We start from the raw sequence: 17,821 nt of genomic DNA, 5'->3' as shown, positions 1-17,821 counted from the left end.
TAGTTTCACTGTTGGGCGGCAGTATGCCTCTGAATATCAGTTACTGGGAATCACAAGGGGGGAGAATGCAGTTTCATTCAGGTAAGGCTAGCCTATTTCCCATAGGCATCTCATTGGCCACTGTGGGAACAGGATCCTGGACCCAGCAGGCTTGCGGCCTGATACAGTAGGGCTCTTTGTTGTTAAATGCATTTTATATCTTTAAGGGAGTGTGGTGTTTGCCCATTCATTTAGAAAATGTTTGAACAGGTGGGAAAGATAGGGTTAAAAATATAGACCAATAGGAAAGCCGGAAGCGGAGCCTCCCTGTGTATAAAAGGGCTTAGCCTGAGGTTTGAGTTAGTTGTTGTTGTTGGGAGTTGTTGGTGGGTAGTTGGTTGGTTTGAGTGGGTTGGCTGGTTGGGAAAGGCAGTTGGAGAAGCAGTTGGTAGGCAGTTGGTAATAGAGAGACAGTTAGGGCAGTGGGTTCTTGAGTGAGGGGAGGCAGAAGGGATAGAGAGAGGAAAATAAGACTAAGAAAGTAAAGAGTAACAATGTTTGGAATGCCGTAAAAGTTTGTTTGTGACTGAAATAAAACACACTCTTCTCTATTAATTGAGAACCTGACTGAGGCTGAAGTGATTTTACCAAGGAGGACCTGGTTGGTGGCAGCGGATTAGTGGTGTACGGGTCAACAGTCTGTGAGACGACCGGGGTCTCCGTACGAACGCCACAGGGAGGAATAAACAACTACCTCTCACGTTATCCTTAATCACTAGCCATTACTGGGTGGGGCTGATGGTAGTTGAAGTCCAGGTAATCCATTTATTTAGCATTCATCATAATTTGCCTGCACAAAACTTACATGGTTGTTAGAATATGTCCTTATATAGGGCATTCATTCTGATTTGTTTACAGGGCAGTTGGACAGCAACAAACTTTCATCCTCATTTGCTTGTGGAGTGTTTACATGCTGCCCCGTTAATCATTCAGCAGCAGCATCCCAAAACAATGAGCTAGGTTGCAGGAACTACAAGGAAGTAATGCTGCCCTCCAGGCTAATGGGTGGGCCTTTCCTCCAGACCCACTCACCTAGCTACTAATTATGAGGACAGTAGCCAGAAGAGTTATGTGTGAAGAAGCTGGAAGCAGGAGACACAGAGACATGCTTGCTCTCTGCTTGATCCAAAGCTGCAACTAATAGAGAAGCAAGATCTTCTGGGGTGTTCATGCTGAAAGGTTATGCTCAGGTTGTATATATGCAGAAATAAAAACATAGTTTCAAGCCAATCCAGCTAAAGATAAAGAATTGAGGAGCTTTATTTTATTTTTAAAAAGCAATTGTCAAAAACTTTTCAACCACACTAGAAATCCATTCAATTACAAATTGTTTCTATATCTAAGTTACAAAAATAATATACAGCTAAGAGAAGTGCTTTTTAGTAAATAGTATTTTGTGAATACTACTCAGACATCAAGTAAGGGTACTATGTAATGTACCCTTGACGGGCCAGACAGACAGATTTGTAAATGATCCAGTATCATTAACATTGCTGCTACACGCTGATCATTTCTGTTGTGGTGCTTGTTCACCGTCATCATCATCATCACTGGCAAATGCCATACCCTCTTCTTTTCCATGGGAAGTCGAAGGCATTTGCTGCGCCTGTATTACATGTGTTGAAGTTTCACTTCTAAAGGGGGTTTTTATTGGTCTCGAATTGGCTGGGCTCGTCATCACCTTCAGAGTTCTCTAGGAAAGCCATTCCTCTTGTTAGGGGAGGGTATCCTGTCGGATGTGTAGATCCTGAACTCTTGGCATCAGCTCTGCTCTCAGGATGCTCTCCTATAACCTCAGGTTGGTCATCTGCAAAAGATACTCTGCGCTCTGTTGGTCTGAAAGATCCCAAAGTTTCTGCATCCGATATGGATAGCACTTGCCTTGGCCTCAAGTCAGCAAAGCTCCCAGGATGTGCACCTTCAGCATCATCATAGTCATCTGCAAAAGCCACTCTGCGCTCTGCTTGTTTGAATGATCCCGAAGTTTCTGCATCTGATACTGGTATCTCCTGCACTGGCCTCGTATCAGCTCTGCCCTCAAGATGCTCTCCTTTGTCTTCAGGTTGGTCATCTGCGAAAGCCACTCTGCGCTCGGCTGGTTTTGTTGATTCTGGAGTTTCTGCATCTGATATGGTTAGCACCTGTACTGGCCTCAAGTTAGTTACACTACCAAAGTCCACATCTTCGTCATCATAATGGTCATCTGCAAAAGCCACTTTGCGCTCTCCTGACATTTCTTCATCTGATGTGGGCAGTACCCATACCAGTTTCGGCTTCAACTCTTTTGTGGTATCAAGTTTCTCTTTTTCTTCTTCACCATCATATTCATTGTCGAAAGCCACCACATCCTCTCTTTTATGGGGAATGCGTTCCGACTGTTTTGTAGATTCTGGAGTTTCTGCGTCTGACATGGTTAGTTCCCTTTTTGGCCTCAAATCAATTTCACTTACAAATTTCTCTTCCTCATCAGCCTCATAGGTGTTTAGAAAAGCCAACACATCTTCTTTTTTGTAGGAAATGTATTCTGGATGTTTTATCAATCCACTTTCACTTTTAAATGATGTTTCTGGTGTGCTTAGCTCTTGCATTGGCATCAAATCTGTTTTTCTTTCAACCTGTTCTTGTGAGTCAATCTCGAATGTCCCAGTGGAAGATTTTGGTTCTGCTTTTGTCAAAGGCCCTGTTGCATCTGACTTCATTATGCTTTTTAACGATTTCACACTGAATGATTTAATACTACCGGTAAATCTTTTTGAATGATAAGATTGAGTCTCATCACCAGCATAAAGTGTTTTTGTGTAGGAGGAAGTTAGACTCTGAAAGAAAAAAAATACAGTAAAATTATTATAGGGACTTTAAAAAAAATGTATTAATATTGAAATCTAAACATTTGCCTATTAAATAACAAAATCCACAGAATCTTAATGATGACTCAAAGCTGTTCCCACAAGAAATCGATAACCAAAACAATTTCAGGAGCATATTCTCTGGGTCAAAACTGAATCCCAACAAATTGAGTCACATTGGGTTGGTGGTTCTCTTTTTTTCTATAAGCAATTTTTATTAAAAGGTTTCAACATAATATATAATAAATGTCAAGGAAATCTAAAGAAGAGAAATAAGAAAGAGATCAGAAATTCCCTGTCAGAGGCCCAGCTCGCAATGACTATATTTCAGGGCCAAGTCAAAATCTGGCTTTTTTTTAACTCAGTAATCTGGGCCACAGTGAGGGTCACAGTCATAGTCGCGCAGTGTTTGGCGTGCTTGTGTTGTTTGTTGGCGTTGAATATTATTAATTTCTGTAGCATTTTAAATTAGTGCTAAAAAAAATATATCATACCTACACTAAGGGAAACTGCATGGCCAGGATCACCCACACTTTTGCCCCGTACAGATCGTTACAAAATTCTGTGGCAAAGCCAGATTCTACTTGTTTAGAACAGAGTGTAGAATAATGGTATTTACCCCTAACGAAGGAGTGGGTGATTGCCAAGGAACTATGGTGTTTGTTATCACACAAACAGAAGCATTAAGATAGTTTTTCGATGACTGTGTTGTTTCTCTTTGCAGCCATGGAATGAAAGCAAGGATGCTAGCTGCAGCAACATTGCAAATTCCCGTTACTACAAAGCCAATATTGTAGTTGCCGAGCAAGTCATACATTGCACCTGCAATAAAAATATGCAGGTTAATTTTCCAAACTTAATTTCTCAAAGAATAACTTTATTTCAACTGTTCCTGTAAAACCTTGCATTATAAGGATAAACCAAAAGAGATTTTAAAAATTCTTCTTACTTTCCGGGGCCACATCCCAGACACCGGCATCATAGTAAAGAGACTGCTAAATAATGTAAGGTGGGGGGGGGGGGTAGGGGGGTAGGAACTAACTGCCTAATAAAAGAACTGATTTGCATTGGTTGATTTACCTGCAAAGGGTGCACCAAAACAACTGCTTGCATTGACAACCATGAGAAATCCCCATGCAACTGGCATTTTCTCGGGTCCCATCAAATCAAATGTAAGGACAGGTAAGAGAACATAGTTTCCTGCATCAACAAATCCCAAAACAGAGCAAGCTGCTATTAGGGAGGCAAAGTTTGTACAGTGAGGAATGATAAAATATACCACACCTGGAAAACAAAACAAAAAACTACATTGTAGGATATTTTACTACAGACAAACATGCTTACCGATTCATTAAAACACATGACAATACAGTAACGTTACAGCCTTAAAAGTCCACTATCCAGCCATTACGAAAGCTCAGTGCTCCTTACTCAACAAATTTCTGTTTCTTAAACAGCTTCCCATCTCTGAAGGTGCTACGTAGTAAATCACTGCTGATACACTGGAGGTTTTTTAGCAGAGGTTGGATGGTCTCCTGTCGTGGATTCTTTAGTTGAGATTCCAGCATTGCAAGAGGTTGGACTAGAATCTCTATCATTCTATGATTGCTTAAACTCAGGAGAATTTCATAAGCAGATGGGCAGGGAATCAAAAGTCTATTGGGTCAACACTAACCATTTTCTAAACTACACATTTGAATCTCAGATTACCCCAACAACTGCATTGTTATTGCTAGGCTTTTTTCAGAACACTTCCAAAATAAATAAATCCTATTGAGTGCTTTTTACTCTTTACTGGGCCAGTGGTTTTTTGGGTAGGATACATAAACAATATCATTGGTTGATCCTTTAATGGGCATATTTCAAATGGTGGTGGAACCCCTATGATTCTTTTAACTGCTCACAAATCTTCTTAAATAGTTGGGGGGGGAGGACTACATTTGCATACACAAAGTACGTATACTTCAGCATTAATCTTAAAAACAATTACTGGATAGTTGTTGCTGATAATTCTTTATTTATTGAACCATTAAAGGGCAAGTATCCAATGAAAAATGATCAGTCTAGTTCTTGTCCTGGGTATATAGAGGCCCTATAATTCTTATGATCGGCCTAGTGTATTTGGGATGACTTTTCCATCTACCAAATTCCATACATGCTGATAATTATGAAGAAATGGAATATCCATTCCACTGAGCCCCCCCCTAACTAGCTGACTTCCGCCCCCCCCCCCCCAAAAGACACTTGGCAGGGAAAGGAGAATGGAGTGGGTCCATTTTTGATCACATTTTCAACTTTTTACAAAAAGGCTTTGCACACCCTGACCAGAGAGAGAAAACACATATGCAACACGCCATCCAGCTATGGAGACAGAGGTAGAGTTCCGATTACACACGCCTGGCTGGATCAAGTAGCAGAACCTCATTTATTTCAGTCACAGTCCTAATCGGCAATTGTGCTCACCATGGGAGTAGTTTTTCTAATCCTGACTAGTCTCTTAAAAGCTTCGCACTATTCCAACAAAATCAAATGAATGCTTATGCAGAATACTTGCCAACGGACAATATGGACACTTGGTTAAGATACAGCCGATCGATTCGTTCAATATCACAGAGTTTTCCAAATAGAAGAGAGCTAACCATGCTGCTCACTCCAATTGCTACCATAATGTAGGATGCTTTCTCCAGGGGAATGCCCAGGTCACCAGCAAGTTTAATCTGCAAAATGAGGCCACTGAGTTTATATTCACCTCTCTATGCATTTGTCAAAAATACAATGTATATTTAGGCAACTGAGTGCTGATTACAACTGAGCAATCCAGGTCATTCAGTGTTACAGCGGTTCCTTGTGTAAGTCGGAGTGTTTGAACGCACACTGCCGGGAGACGGCAAAACATACATTAATGCAATTAATTGAGAATCTGCCAGGAAGCATCAAACCTCCTACTTCTTCTTCTTTCTTCCTCTCCTTGCCCTCTCCCCTCTTCAGTAGAGTCTGTGGACAGCTGCAAAGTATAGAACTGAGGCAATGATATCATTGATTTGCCATAATAAAGGGATGTGATAATTTGCATCTGACAGGTTCTTCATATAAAATTATTTGGTAGCTATCTTTAAGCCTTTCTGCAGAGTAAACAACGAAGGAAAGTGCAAATGGTCTCAAAAGGAAGAGCTAAAGGTCCCTTTCTCAAGCTTATTTATCTATTGCATCTATATCCCTTTTTCTCAAGGAACCAAAGGTGGAGTACATGGCTCTCCTTTTCCTCATTTATTCCCCTACCTATGAGGTAGGTTAGGGTGAGAGGCAGTGACCGCTGCCCCAAGGTCACCCAGTGTGCTTCATGGCCAAGTGGGGATTTGTACCCTAGTGTAAGGGACTGGGCCGAGGAGAAGGAGTGGTGGAGACCGCCTCCCCCTCCTGGCCCTTCCAGGGAGGAGGAAGTGGAAGACAGTATAGATTGACAACAGGGGTTTGTGGGAGGTTGTAGCTCAGAGGCAGATGAAGGGAAAAGCTGGGAAATCATGGGAGAGCCGGAGCAACACCTGTTCTCATTAGAAAGCCTTCCAGACCTTCCATCTTCCAGAAACCATCAAGCCTTAAAAGTAGGAGAGCAAAGAGTTTGAAGACAGAGGGCATGTAGCAGCACCCACAGAAGAAATGATGAGAATGACGAATGAGGAAGCGGGAAAGGTGGGGTGTGTGTGTGTGTGAAGATTCACTCAGGACAACACCATTACCCAAGAGACTGGGTTCTCTCTCTGTAAATAAAAAAAGACTGTAAGAAACGTTTTCGTCTTTATACTTTGCTGGGCAACCAGCCGGGAGCTGCTGACAGCATCCTGACACCTGGTCTTGTAGCTGTTACTCTGACACCGTGATCGCTATACCACACTGTTCTTGTTAGGTGAGTCTGCCCTGCCCACCCCCACCAATGATTTATTTGAAGTCTATTTACACCTTCAGCACTGTAGTGTTCCCAGGCCAGCATAAAAGTTGAATGTAAAAATAAGTAAGCAACAACAAAATCTGTGCCTACAAAGTGTCATCAGATCTATACGGTTCCTTGGTAATTATAGCAGATCAAGCTTTGCCAGCCTTCCCCGGGGTTATTTAAGATGAAAGCAATAAAAAATTATCCTTTTTGATGCACTGATCTAAGATCACAAATATCTCCTATTCTCAAAATGAAGACAACCAAGGACTTCGCTTTTCTGTACCAGCTTTGTGTAAGTCACTTTTTCTCAGCCACCACTGACCATCTGTAAAATGTGGATAGAGAGCACAGTTGTAAAAGCACAAATTATTATGACAAGAAATTGCATATCTGGCATATAAATAAGGTTACATATTACCACAATACAGCTGTACCTTGGAAGTCGAATGGAATCCGTTCCAGACATCCATTCGACTTACGAAACGTTCAACTTCCACAGCATGGCTTCTGATTGGCTGCAGGACGCTCCGGTAGCCAATGAGAAGCTGCAAAAGCCCCTTTGCATGTTCAGCTTCCCAAATAATGTTCAAAAACGGGAAGATTCACTTCTGGTTTTTGATCGTTCCAGAGCCGAAACGTATGAGTTCCGGGGCGTTCGAGAACCGAGGTACGACTACTTGCTAACACTTTTAAAATTGTCCAAACACTTACTGGGTTTTGTTCCCAAGGAAGATACGTATTTAGAAGAATTTTATTATGAAACATTTGATTCTATGTTGAATGTTGTTGCATCGTAATCATATATAAAATTACATATAAAATACAGCAGAAAAGAAGCATACTGAGGATTTCACATGAAAACAAGTGTACAAACTAGTTCTTACCATATGCACAAATGGTATGAAGAATCCAAATTTGGCTAATCCAAGAGAACAGACCCAAACTTCAAAGATACGATCTTTCCACAAACTTAAATCAACAATAAAACCTCTTAGTGGGGAGGTTTTAAACTTTTCGACTACACTTGGATGAGCTCTATCTTTAAAAAACACACAATTGAAACAAATTATTATTTGCATAATAATATTTACAAAATACCATGGCTAATAAGGATGAGGGCCCACCATCAAGAAGCAGTAAAGATGAGAGGACGTGTTTTAAACCCTAAGCACATATATGAGGTTTCAAACACATACAGCCAATGCACAAAAATCTAATTTGTACTTTTGCTTTAAGTACATAGAGACATAGGAAAATGCCTTTTGCTTAATAAACAAAAGGTAAAAGATATTCCTAACTAGTCTGCTGTGTCTGCATAAGTGGTACTCTGACCTTGCCCTTAAATTTAGGAAGCTTGCTACAATAGAATTAAAATGCTCATATCTCACTAAAATTTCTCAAAACAAGATGGAAATCTTCTACTTTCCCCATTGGCACCAAACCCTTTATCAACTGAATCCTGGGGAAAGAGGGGCTTCCGTTGTGGAATACTGGCCCAGTTCCAGCCACTGCATGACCTGGGAGTCCTGATCATGCTACTCTACTCAGCCCCTTGAGTACAGCTTTTTTTGAGGCAGAATTTGCTAGAATTCAGTTCCGACACCTCTCAGGTGGGTGCCATTGGCATTCTAAGAGAATGAGGGAGGTGTTCATGGTGTGTTCCGGCACCTCTTTTTCTAGAATAATAGCCCTGTCCTTGAAGTTAACTGAAGACAAATTTCTCATGTATTTTTCAAGTTCCTGTTCCCCACTCCGTAATGTCTAGTTCAACTGACTCCATGACCTAATGTCGTTATAATGTGCATGCCCTGCTCTATTTCACATCACTGATGGCTGGCAAGGAATCACACAATATAATGGTATCAGGATGTGGGAGAAATTAGAATTTCTTAGATATCTAATGGAATAAACCAGATATTGTTGGTGGGGTAAAGGGGACATGTGCACATCCTTTTCTGCTGCAGCCCTATACTCTGGTTCTAACTCAGTAATTACTTCTGCATCTTACAGATGATTCTGAGTCAATGCAAGCTATGCGTTCTTAACATGAAAACGAGAAAGGAGCCCTGGAAAGTCGTTTGCCAGGTGGGGTGATCAGGTAGGATACAAGACTGAACAGTGAAATGCAAGAAGCAATTTCAGCATGTGCAGCTTTCCTTACTCTTCATTCAGGAGTGGCAAACCACACTTTCCAAAATCTCATTTTCTTCTATGGGGAACCTTTGGCCCTCCAGATGTTGCTGAACTCTCATCACCCCAATCAGTTGCCATGTTTGCAGAGGCTCTTGGGAGTTGTAGTGCAGAAGCATCTAGAGAGGCAAAGCTTCCCCGCACCTGCTTTAAACGGTTCAAGTCTGTCTGGACATTAAGATCTGCCTTGGAAGACCTTGCTTGCAAGCCCACCAGTGAGACTGATTCAGCTGCCGGGCAAAAGAGACAAAATATTTTCTGTGATGACTGCCAAATGATAACTCCCTCCCGCACAGAGGTATGGATGACCCTGACTTCCAAATTTTAAGCAGGGTTTCAATACTTATTTATTTAGGACCACCTTTTCTTAATGATGGCCACCCTTCAAAGCAGGGCTGGGGAAGCTTTGGCTCTCCAGCTGGACTCCGATTCCCATCAGCCCCAGCCAGCACAGCTGATGTTTAGTGATTATGGGAGTTGTAGTCCAGCAACATCGAAGGCCATAGACTCCTTGTTCCTGTCTTCCTGACACATCTAGTTGGCCTGTTGCAAATGAAAACATATCTGCAACCGGAATATAACAAAGGCAAGAAGAAGAAAAACTAAATAAGACGACCAAAACATTACATACGTTTTTGAAGAGGTTGATATGCAAATCCCGCAATGATGCATATTATTAGAATTCCACTGTATACACGTAGACTACGCCTCCATCCAAGTGTCTGAATTAAGTACTCGTGAAGTTTATTCTGCACAAAAGTTCCTGCGCACCCTCCTGCCATCACTATTCCAGTTGCAAATGAGCGCTTTTTAGTAAAGTAAAGGCTGACCATTATCAGGCCTACAAAAAACAAATGGCAAAAGTTACTAAGGTTTTCCTGCCCTATCCTATCAAAGTCTATGCAAAACAAAGTTTGGTAAAACAGTGTCATGCATGACTGAAAGTAAAAGTGAAGCTACAATTTTGTCAGTACTGCCATGTCTGCAGGGGGAGCCACCTAGTGGATGCGATATGTCATGCCTTTTCTTTTAGTTAAGAAATATCAGTGTGGAACAATGGTTAAACAAGAGGCCATCAACTCTCTGGGACCCATGAGCATATTTAGAAACTTGAAGAAATGCCATAGGAGGCCATTCCCCATATCCACACAACACCTACACCCCATATGACAGTGTGGTGCAGTGGGTAGATGAAGGGTCACAACTCACAAGCATTTTGGGTCTATGGGCACCTTCAGAAACCTGAAGAACTGTCATGGAGGACACCCCCACCCACTGCAAACCCCTCACACTCTTCACACCTCAACCCCATAACACTCCACCCTGCTGTGACTTCCACATCACAGTGCCCAACACTGAAATTTTACCTCACAACACACTGTCCTAAGCTGAAACACACACCCTCTACATACAGGACATTGCACACCTGAACAGATATATATGCTTCAAATAAAGAAATGGTAGTCTATACTAGGTACAGTATGTGTTATTTTGAAGTACCCAGCCTGTCAAAATGACCAGACAAATTTAGTGGTTATAATGAAAAATATGAGGCCTGTATTATGGAGTGACTTTTTTCTTCACGGACACACAGCAAACTTTTCAGAACAAAGAATGCAACTGGCTATTTTATTGTGATTCGGGTTGCTTGACTGATTTTTTTTTAAAGTGTTACCTGGAGTGGTGCCCAGGCTTGATCCCACGCCAACAATGATTCCTTGAGTGAAAAATAGTAAACGCAAATCATAGGTATAGGAAGAACATATTAGACCAATCATGACAACCATTGCTCCAATTATTGCCACTTTGATGGCTCCATATTTCACCAGAAGTTTTCCAGATACAGGACCAAATATCATAATGAAAGCATAGCTGATGGATCCGATCCAGGCTAAAAAAGGACAAACAGCTGTAATTAAATGAAGGAAAATGCACACATGCCACGAACGATATAGTAAAACTGTATGCTTCACAGGTATGAAATACTATAGCCCTTGAGGTCTATGAAAATGCGGCAACATATACAAGCCACATTGTTTTGTTATTTCAACACATCAACAAGATGCAACAGGTAATCTTAACTCCCTCTTTATTTTTTGTATTAACCCCTAAGGTTGTAGTCAATGTAGCACTAAGGTGAATGTTCTGTCAGCACAAAGATTTCTCCTTGCGCAAGATAACACCCCCTCCCGAACACCCACTAGAGTAGACCTTTTGAAATCCACAGTTGGTTAATGTTTGTTTATTTCAGTGGGTCTACTCTGTGTAAAACTTAGTTGAACACCACCCATTATATCATACCTAATCCAACCGTATATAACATGTGACGATGACCTACCTATCTGTGAGTTGCTTGCCTTGAAGGTTGTAAGAAGGGGCATCATATAAACGCCAAAAGCACTGTGGAAGCCACTGATAAACAAGGAATGGATCGCTGCTGCCAACACCACAACCCAGCCCCAGGCCCCATCAGGAGGGGGGTGTACAAAAGAAGCATCTGCATTGATCTCAGCCAGAGTTCTCTGTCGCCTCAAGCCATGCCTAACAAACAGTACCACAGACTGAAATCTCTGCAATATGCTCATGATGGAAAACAGAGACCTGTATTGGGGGGGGGGGAGTAAATGGATGTCTGTTAGCCTGCAAAACATGAAAAGGGTTCTTAATATATAGACTATATAATCTAAAAATCTCATTATTGATGCACAAAGACCTGCTTTGCAAACAAAGTTGAACTGGTTGTAATCCACAGAACTCACTTATTGATGATTAATTTTATAAAAACCTGCAAGTAACTCTGTTGATCATGTTGATTTTTTAAAAAATACAGAGCGTCTTTGAGTAGACACTTCTAATTTGCTGCAAGATCCATCTTTCCACTTAATTTGGTGCATGCACTGTTTTTTAACATGATAAAATCCACCTCTGGGGCTTTTTGGGTTGTGGGGAGGTAAACAATGAGGTGGGGTTTTTATTGAGCCTATAAGTATTATTCCCTGTTTAATTTCTGTCTTGCTTTTTCCTCTTATAAGCAAAATAATAATAATAATAATAATAATAACAATCCCTCAACTGTTTAAATAATATGAGGAAAGTTAAGGTTTTATGTTCACCATACTGTTCCGAATTAACACTGCTAGACTATAACTCCAGTCATCCCAGGCCATTTGGCCATGCTAGTGCGGGCTACAATCCAGTAATGTCTGGAGGGCCACAGGTTACACATTCGATCCCTCAAATTGTTCTTCCCGCTATCAACCACGGATGTTCCTATTTATACTCTCCTGACCAATACCTTCTATGGACGGAGCTAAACGGGAGCGGATACAGCACCGCAATTTCGCGAAAGGTGGGGAAAAGTTAGCCGATGTCTCATCCAACATTCGTCCCTTTCCTGTCTAGTCCACTGTTAGCATCCCAGCAGCCGAAGGGAGCCTAGGCCCCGCCTCCATTCCAAAGCGGGGGCGGGGAAAACGAGAATATGGTCGAACACACACAAGGGGCGGGGCTGCTTTCTAGGTTGCCACAGAGACAGAAAGATGAGAAGCGCACTTCCACTTCAAGGTTCCAACATTCGAGGCTTTTGTCAACCGCGTTGAAGTTTTATTGCCATCAAGTGGCACCTAAATCTTGCGAAATAAGTAAAGAAGGCAAGTGCGTCGTCAGGGGAAGTATATAAAGTGCGCCTTCCTTCAGTGCAGCGCTACTTGTGGGAATGTTTTGAGACCACTTAACTGGTATTATTACTCTTGGCGCAACTTGAGCGTTTTATAAGGTTCCGGTTTGTCTTTATTTTGGCAATAACTGGAGCAATAGTTGTCATGTTTGGTCTAATGGGTTCTTCCTATTCCTATGATTTGCATTTACTGCTGTTAAATTATGGCAGCAACACCCGAAGGAGCACAAATCCCCCGCCCAGCCTTGAATATACATACAGCACTCGTTACTTTCTGCCAGGACTGTGTTGAAGTTCCCGCAGAAAGAAAGAAAATAAGAAAGACAAACCAGTAAGCATGTTTGTCTGTAGTAAAATATCCTACAATGTAGTTTTTTGTTTTGTTTTCCAGGTGTGGTATATTTTATCATTCCTCACTGTACAAACTTTGCCTCCCTAATAGCAGCTTGCTCTGTTTTGGGATTTGTTGATGCAGGAAACTATGTTCTCTTACCTGTCCTTACATTTGATTTGATGGGACCCGAGAAAATGCCAGTTGCATGGGGATTTCTCATGGTTGTCAATGCAAGCAGTTGTTTTGGTGCACCCTTTGCAGGTAAATCAACCAATGCAAATCTGTTCTTTTATTAGGCAGTTAGTTCCTACCACCCCCCACCCTCCACCTTACAGTTAATCTTAATGCTTCTGTTTGTGTGATAACAAACACCATAGTTCCTTGGCAATCACCCACTCCTTCATTAGGGGTAAATACCATTATTCTACACTCTGTTCTAAGCAAGTAGAATCTGGCTTTGCCACAGAATTTTGTAACAGGGCAAAAGTGTGGGTGATCCTGGCTGTGCAGTTTCCCTTAGTGTAGGTATGATATATATATATTTAGCACTAATTTAAAATGCTACAGAAATTAATATTATTCAACACCAACAAACAACACAAGCACGCCAAACACTGCGTGACTATGACTGTGACCCTCACTGTGGCCCAGATTACTGAGTAAAAAAAGGCAGATTTTGACTTGGCCCTGAAATATAGTCATTGCGAGCTGGGCCTCTGACAGGGAATTTCTGATCTCTTTCTTATTTCTCTTCTTTAAATTTGCTTGACTTTATTGTATATTATATTGAAACCTTTTAATAAAAATTGCTTATAGAAAAAAAGAGAACCACCAACCCAATGTGACTCAATTTGTTGGGATTCAGTTTTGACCCAGAGAATATGCTCCTGAAATTGTTTTGGTTATCGATTTCTTGTGGGAAGAGCTTTGAGTCATCATTAAGATTCTGTGGATTTTGTTATTTAATAGGCAAATGTTTAGATTTCAATATTATTTGATGAAGCTTTCTTAATTTCTATGAACAGTGACGATCCTTGGGACAGGGGTATATGAAGACAAAGACAGTTCTTAAGATCATATTCTTCATCCTATCAAGTCCCTATAGCAATTTCTCATTAGAAAAAAAGAAAATTAATACTTTTTTTTTTTAAGTTCCTATAATAATTTTACTGTATTTCTTTTCTTTCAGAGTCTAACTTCCTCCTACACAAAAACACTTTATGCTGGTGATGAAACTCAATCTTATCATTCAAAAAGATTTACCGGTAGTATTAAATCATTCAGTGTGAAATCGTTAAAAAGCATAATGAGCGCAGAGTGGCTTTTGCAGATGACTATGATGATGCTGAAGGTGCACATCCTGGGAGCTTAGCTGACTTGAGGCCAAGGCAAGTGGTATCCATATTGGATGCAGAAACCTTGGGATCTTTCAGACCAACAGAGCTCAGAGTATCTTTTGCAGATGACCAACCTGAGGATAAAGGAGAGCATCCTGAGAGCAGAGCTGATGGGAGACCAGTGCAGTTGGTACATTATACAGTCATACCTCGGGTTAAATATGCTTCAAATTGCTCCGTTACTTCTGGGTTTTGCCGCTTGCGCATGCGCAGACGCTCAAAATGACGTCACACGCATGCGCAGAACAGTGAAAAGCGGTGCGCGCGCGCGCAGACGTGCCGTCGCTAGTTACATTTACCTCTAGATGCGAACAGGGCTCCGGAACGGATCCCGTTCATATCTAGAGGTACCACTGTATGTCTGAGTAGTATTCATTACATTCATTATATGTCTGAGTAGTATTCACAAAATACTATTTACTAAAAAGCACTTCTCTTAGCTGTGTATTATTTTTGTAACTTAGATGTAGAAACAATTTGTAACTGACTGGATTTCTAGTGTGGTTGAAAAGTTTTTGACAATTGCTTTTTAAAAAATAAACTTCCTCAATTCTTTATCTTTAGCTGGATTGGCTTGAAACTATGTTTTTATTTCTGCGTATATACAACCTGAGCATAACCTTTCAGCATGAACACCCCAGAAGATCTTGCTTCTCTATTAGTTGCAGCTTTGGATCAAGCAGAGAGCAAGCATGTCTCTGTGTCTCCTGCTTCCAGCTTCTTCACACATAACTCTTCTGGCTACTGTCCTCATAATTCGTAGCTAGGTGAGTGGGTCTGGAGGAAAGGCCCACCCATTAGCCTGGAGGGCAGCATTACTTCCTTGTAGTTCCTACAACCTAGCTCATTGTTTTGGGATGCTGATGGGGACACTTAGTGGCCAAAGAAACATGGCTGACCAGCTCAGCAACCTTTATTAGATTTTATCCCTCACTGGATACAGAGCCCCGAGAATGGGAAGGGACTCAGGGCATTATCCAGACTGACCCCCCCCCCAACATTAAATGATTTTTGTGTTGCAGATTCAATTATTTTCCTAAGATGGCATAGTGTTTCACTAGTTTTATTACCAATACAGTGACAGAGCAGCATGAAGATGAGTCTGACTGAGGAATCTATACACTGGCCAGGTGGAGGCAGGGCAAGACACAGCAGCAGAGCCACTGCTACACCCGCTACCCCATCACTCATGCTGGCCCGGGCACGCTTGTGGGTTGCGCTAGCCTGGAGATGGTGTGGCAGTCCGGTCCAGTGTCATCAAGTGATGGTACTGGGGCTGCTTCAGGAGCCAGAGGAACCTGGGCAGGCACAGTCCCCCCATGTGAAACTCCATTGGGGGACTCTGAGTGGGTTGCTGCTGACAAGAGAGCCTGCTGGCAGTAGTTCTACCTGCACTGTGGGCAGGTGGAATGGTGAACTCTGCCTTGGGAGATGTTCTGGGCTGGGCAAAGATTCTTTGCCTTGTTGATGGCTCCCTGAATGGATCTTGACCCTGTCTTTCTTTCTTGGCTATTCAGGTTGGCTTGGACTCAGGAAGACTGGTTTGTTCTGTGAAAGTGTGGAGAAGACTGTTATTATGATGGCTATTTTACTAATAGGCTGTCACTCAGGATGCCTTTCTCCGTGCTTTTATTATGAGATTATCATTAATGTTTCCAATGTGTTTTTAATGTTCTGCACTGCCGGGAGATCTTTTGATAAAGGGCAGTATATAACTGAAACAACAACAATTTTACTATGCCTGGCATCTAGAAATTAGAAAAGGGGTCCAGGCACCCCACAAACATATCACAATACGGTGGGTTGTATCTTGCCCTGCCTGCATGAGTGAAATTGCGCTCTTGCCACAGGGCTTCCCCCTCCTTACTCCCACACTTCTAACTGCAATCAAAGTTTATAGCTCGGGCCCCAATAAAAGAAGAAAGCGAGGAGATGAGGACGGCAATGCTTCCAACGAAGGACTTGACAATCCCGTGCAAGGCAGTAGCTGAACTTGATGGTGTCGTACTGGAAGCTAGGAAAGTGCAGAAGCAGAAGACAAAAGTCCCAGCAGAGAAATGGAGGCGACCCTGCAAAATGTAGACATGCATGCACTTCTTTGTAGCTGAGCTGTGCTTGCAGTTATGGAACCACGGGAAGCGCGCGAAATCCTGCAGGGAGCTGGCCTTGCGCGCGCCCCCCTCTCGCCTCCCAGGGATGTGTGGGGTCTGCCCCCTCAGCCCGAGGTGGGTCTCGGCCGGGACGGGGCAGCGGCAACACTTCCTTCTCCAGTGCTCCTTGCCGATCCCGGAGCCACGTGGGGGGGGGGGCCTAGGGACGCTGCTTGAGAGGCTGAGCCTACGAGGGGGAAGGACCTGCCGGTTGTGCACGTCCAGGATCTGCTGTGTTCTCTGCAAAGCCCTCCGCGCCCCTCGGATAAGCTTCCCACCAGGGCTGTCTCGGCGAGGCGAGGAGCACAGCAGCTCTCTTCCGACGGGGAGCTGGGGAATAAAGCGGGGTTCCCCGCGCTGCCGCCCCTCCCCGCCCCTTCGGCGAGCCGAGGCTTCAGCCCTTCCTGTTTACGGTTGCTGTAGCTACGCCGGCAGCCCTCGACGCCTCGCTGTCGCTCCTCGAAGGATTAGGTCTTTTCCTTCAAGCCCCGGGAGGCTTCCTATGCAGACACAGCCGCGACTGAGACGGTCAGAGTGGAGAAGACGCGTCTGGATGAGCGCCAGAGGGGGACTCTTTCGTCTGTCACAAACCCAGCCCACCTTTCCGCAGAGTTGCTCAAGGTGGTGTTCTTGATTTTCATTTTCTCCTCACAACAACCCTGTGAGGTAGGTTCGGCAGTGATACAGTGATTGGACCAAGCGTACCCAGTGTGCTTCGTGGCTGAGTGGGGATTGGAACCCTGGGATGTCCTGGCCCTAGTCTAGAACCACACTGGCTCCTTGGCACATTTTGCTGGGGATACATAGCACACTCATGGCGTTTTAATGCTATTTCCTTACAGCATTTCTGATGGCTGTGTGACTGAAGTGTATGGTTCAAGTTCTTTGCTATCCCAAGGCTACAATCCTGCTCACAGTTCCCTGGGAGCAATTCCCACTAGTCTCAATCGTTATGTTTCATGCTTGGACAATGTATAATGCATGAACCTTGTACCAAATAGTACCTAAGAGCCAGCTTCACTCAAGAGTAAATTTCACGGTGTTCCCATGGAGGTGCATAGGATTGCATTAAGCAGGTGCCTTTTGCAGTTTCGTAATCTGATTTTCAGTATTTCATCTTAAACCTCTCAAACGCGCAAATGGCTGCTGTTATAACATTGACTATTCTTGCACTTGCTGCATTTTTAAAAGTGTGTGTGTCACAAAAACTATAATAAGAAAAAAGTGTTCAGAAATGACGTTAGTTAAACCTTAA

The 17,821-nt window shown here is 42.7% G+C and overlaps 2 protein-coding genes across 5 annotated transcripts in view; one reads left to right on the top strand and one right to left on the bottom strand.

The window, feature by feature from the left end:
• Positions 1-1,269: 1,269 nt before the first annotated feature.
• LOC310674613 (monocarboxylate transporter 8-like) lies at positions 1,270-13,005 on the bottom strand. 3 transcript variants are annotated; one of them, XM_083434075.1, is made up of 9 exons: positions 12,305-13,005; positions 11,348-11,649; positions 10,685-10,900; positions 9,641-9,850; positions 7,704-7,858; positions 5,440-5,602; positions 3,966-4,169; positions 3,505-3,707; positions 1,270-2,855 (listed from the first exon to the last, which is right to left on the bottom strand). In XM_083434075.1, exons 2-9 carry the CDS (start codon positions 11,592-11,594, stop codon positions 1,674-1,676), a joined length of 2,580 nt encoding a protein of 859 aa, XP_083290201.1. In that variant the 5' UTR covers positions 11,595-11,649; positions 12,305-13,005; the 3' UTR covers positions 1,270-1,673. The 3 variants fall into 3 exon arrangements, with proteins under 3 accessions (XP_083290201.1, XP_083290202.1, XP_083290200.1); XM_083434076.1 differs by having other exon boundaries at positions 3,966-4,085; positions 11,348-11,610; XM_083434074.1 differs by having other exon boundaries at positions 11,348-11,610; positions 12,305-13,004.
• A 352-nt stretch (positions 13,006-13,357) lies between these two features.
• Positions 13,358-17,821, top strand: part of LOC310674608 (uncharacterized protein) — a 28,265-nt gene continuing 23,801 nt past the window's right edge. The window contains exons 1-2 of one of the 2 annotated variants that reach the window (XM_083434036.1): positions 13,358-13,428; positions 14,209-17,232. The gene's annotated coding sequence lies outside the window, so the exon portion shown is untranslated. Of the gene's footprint in view, positions 13,429-14,208; positions 17,233-17,821 lie in introns of those variants that run through there. The other variant, XM_083434037.1, reaches the window with a different exon arrangement.

This window comes from Podarcis tiliguerta (assembly GCF_965153285.1).
Source record: "Podarcis tiliguerta genome assembly, chromosome: 3".
NCBI classification, from domain to species: Eukaryota; Metazoa; Chordata; class Lepidosauria; order Squamata; family Lacertidae; genus Podarcis; species Podarcis tiliguerta.
Note: the sequence above shows the minus strand (reverse complement) of the source record. Positions and strands in the feature narration are given on the sequence as shown.

Bases quoted from the DNA above. Each gene is read 5' to 3' on its own strand.
- LOC310674613 (XM_083434075.1), bottom strand. From the start codon at position 11,594: ATGAGCATATTGCAGAGATTTCAGTCTGTGGTACTGTTTGTTAGGCAT. The intron at 4,170-5,439 runs GCAAGTATTCTG...TTTGTTTTCCAG, and splicing joins AGTGTCCATATTGTCCGTTG to GTGTGGTATATTTTATCATT. The intron at 3,708-3,965 runs GTAAATCAACCA...TTTTTATTGCAG, and splicing joins TTTTGGTGCACCCTTTGCAG to GTGCAATGTATGACTTGCTC.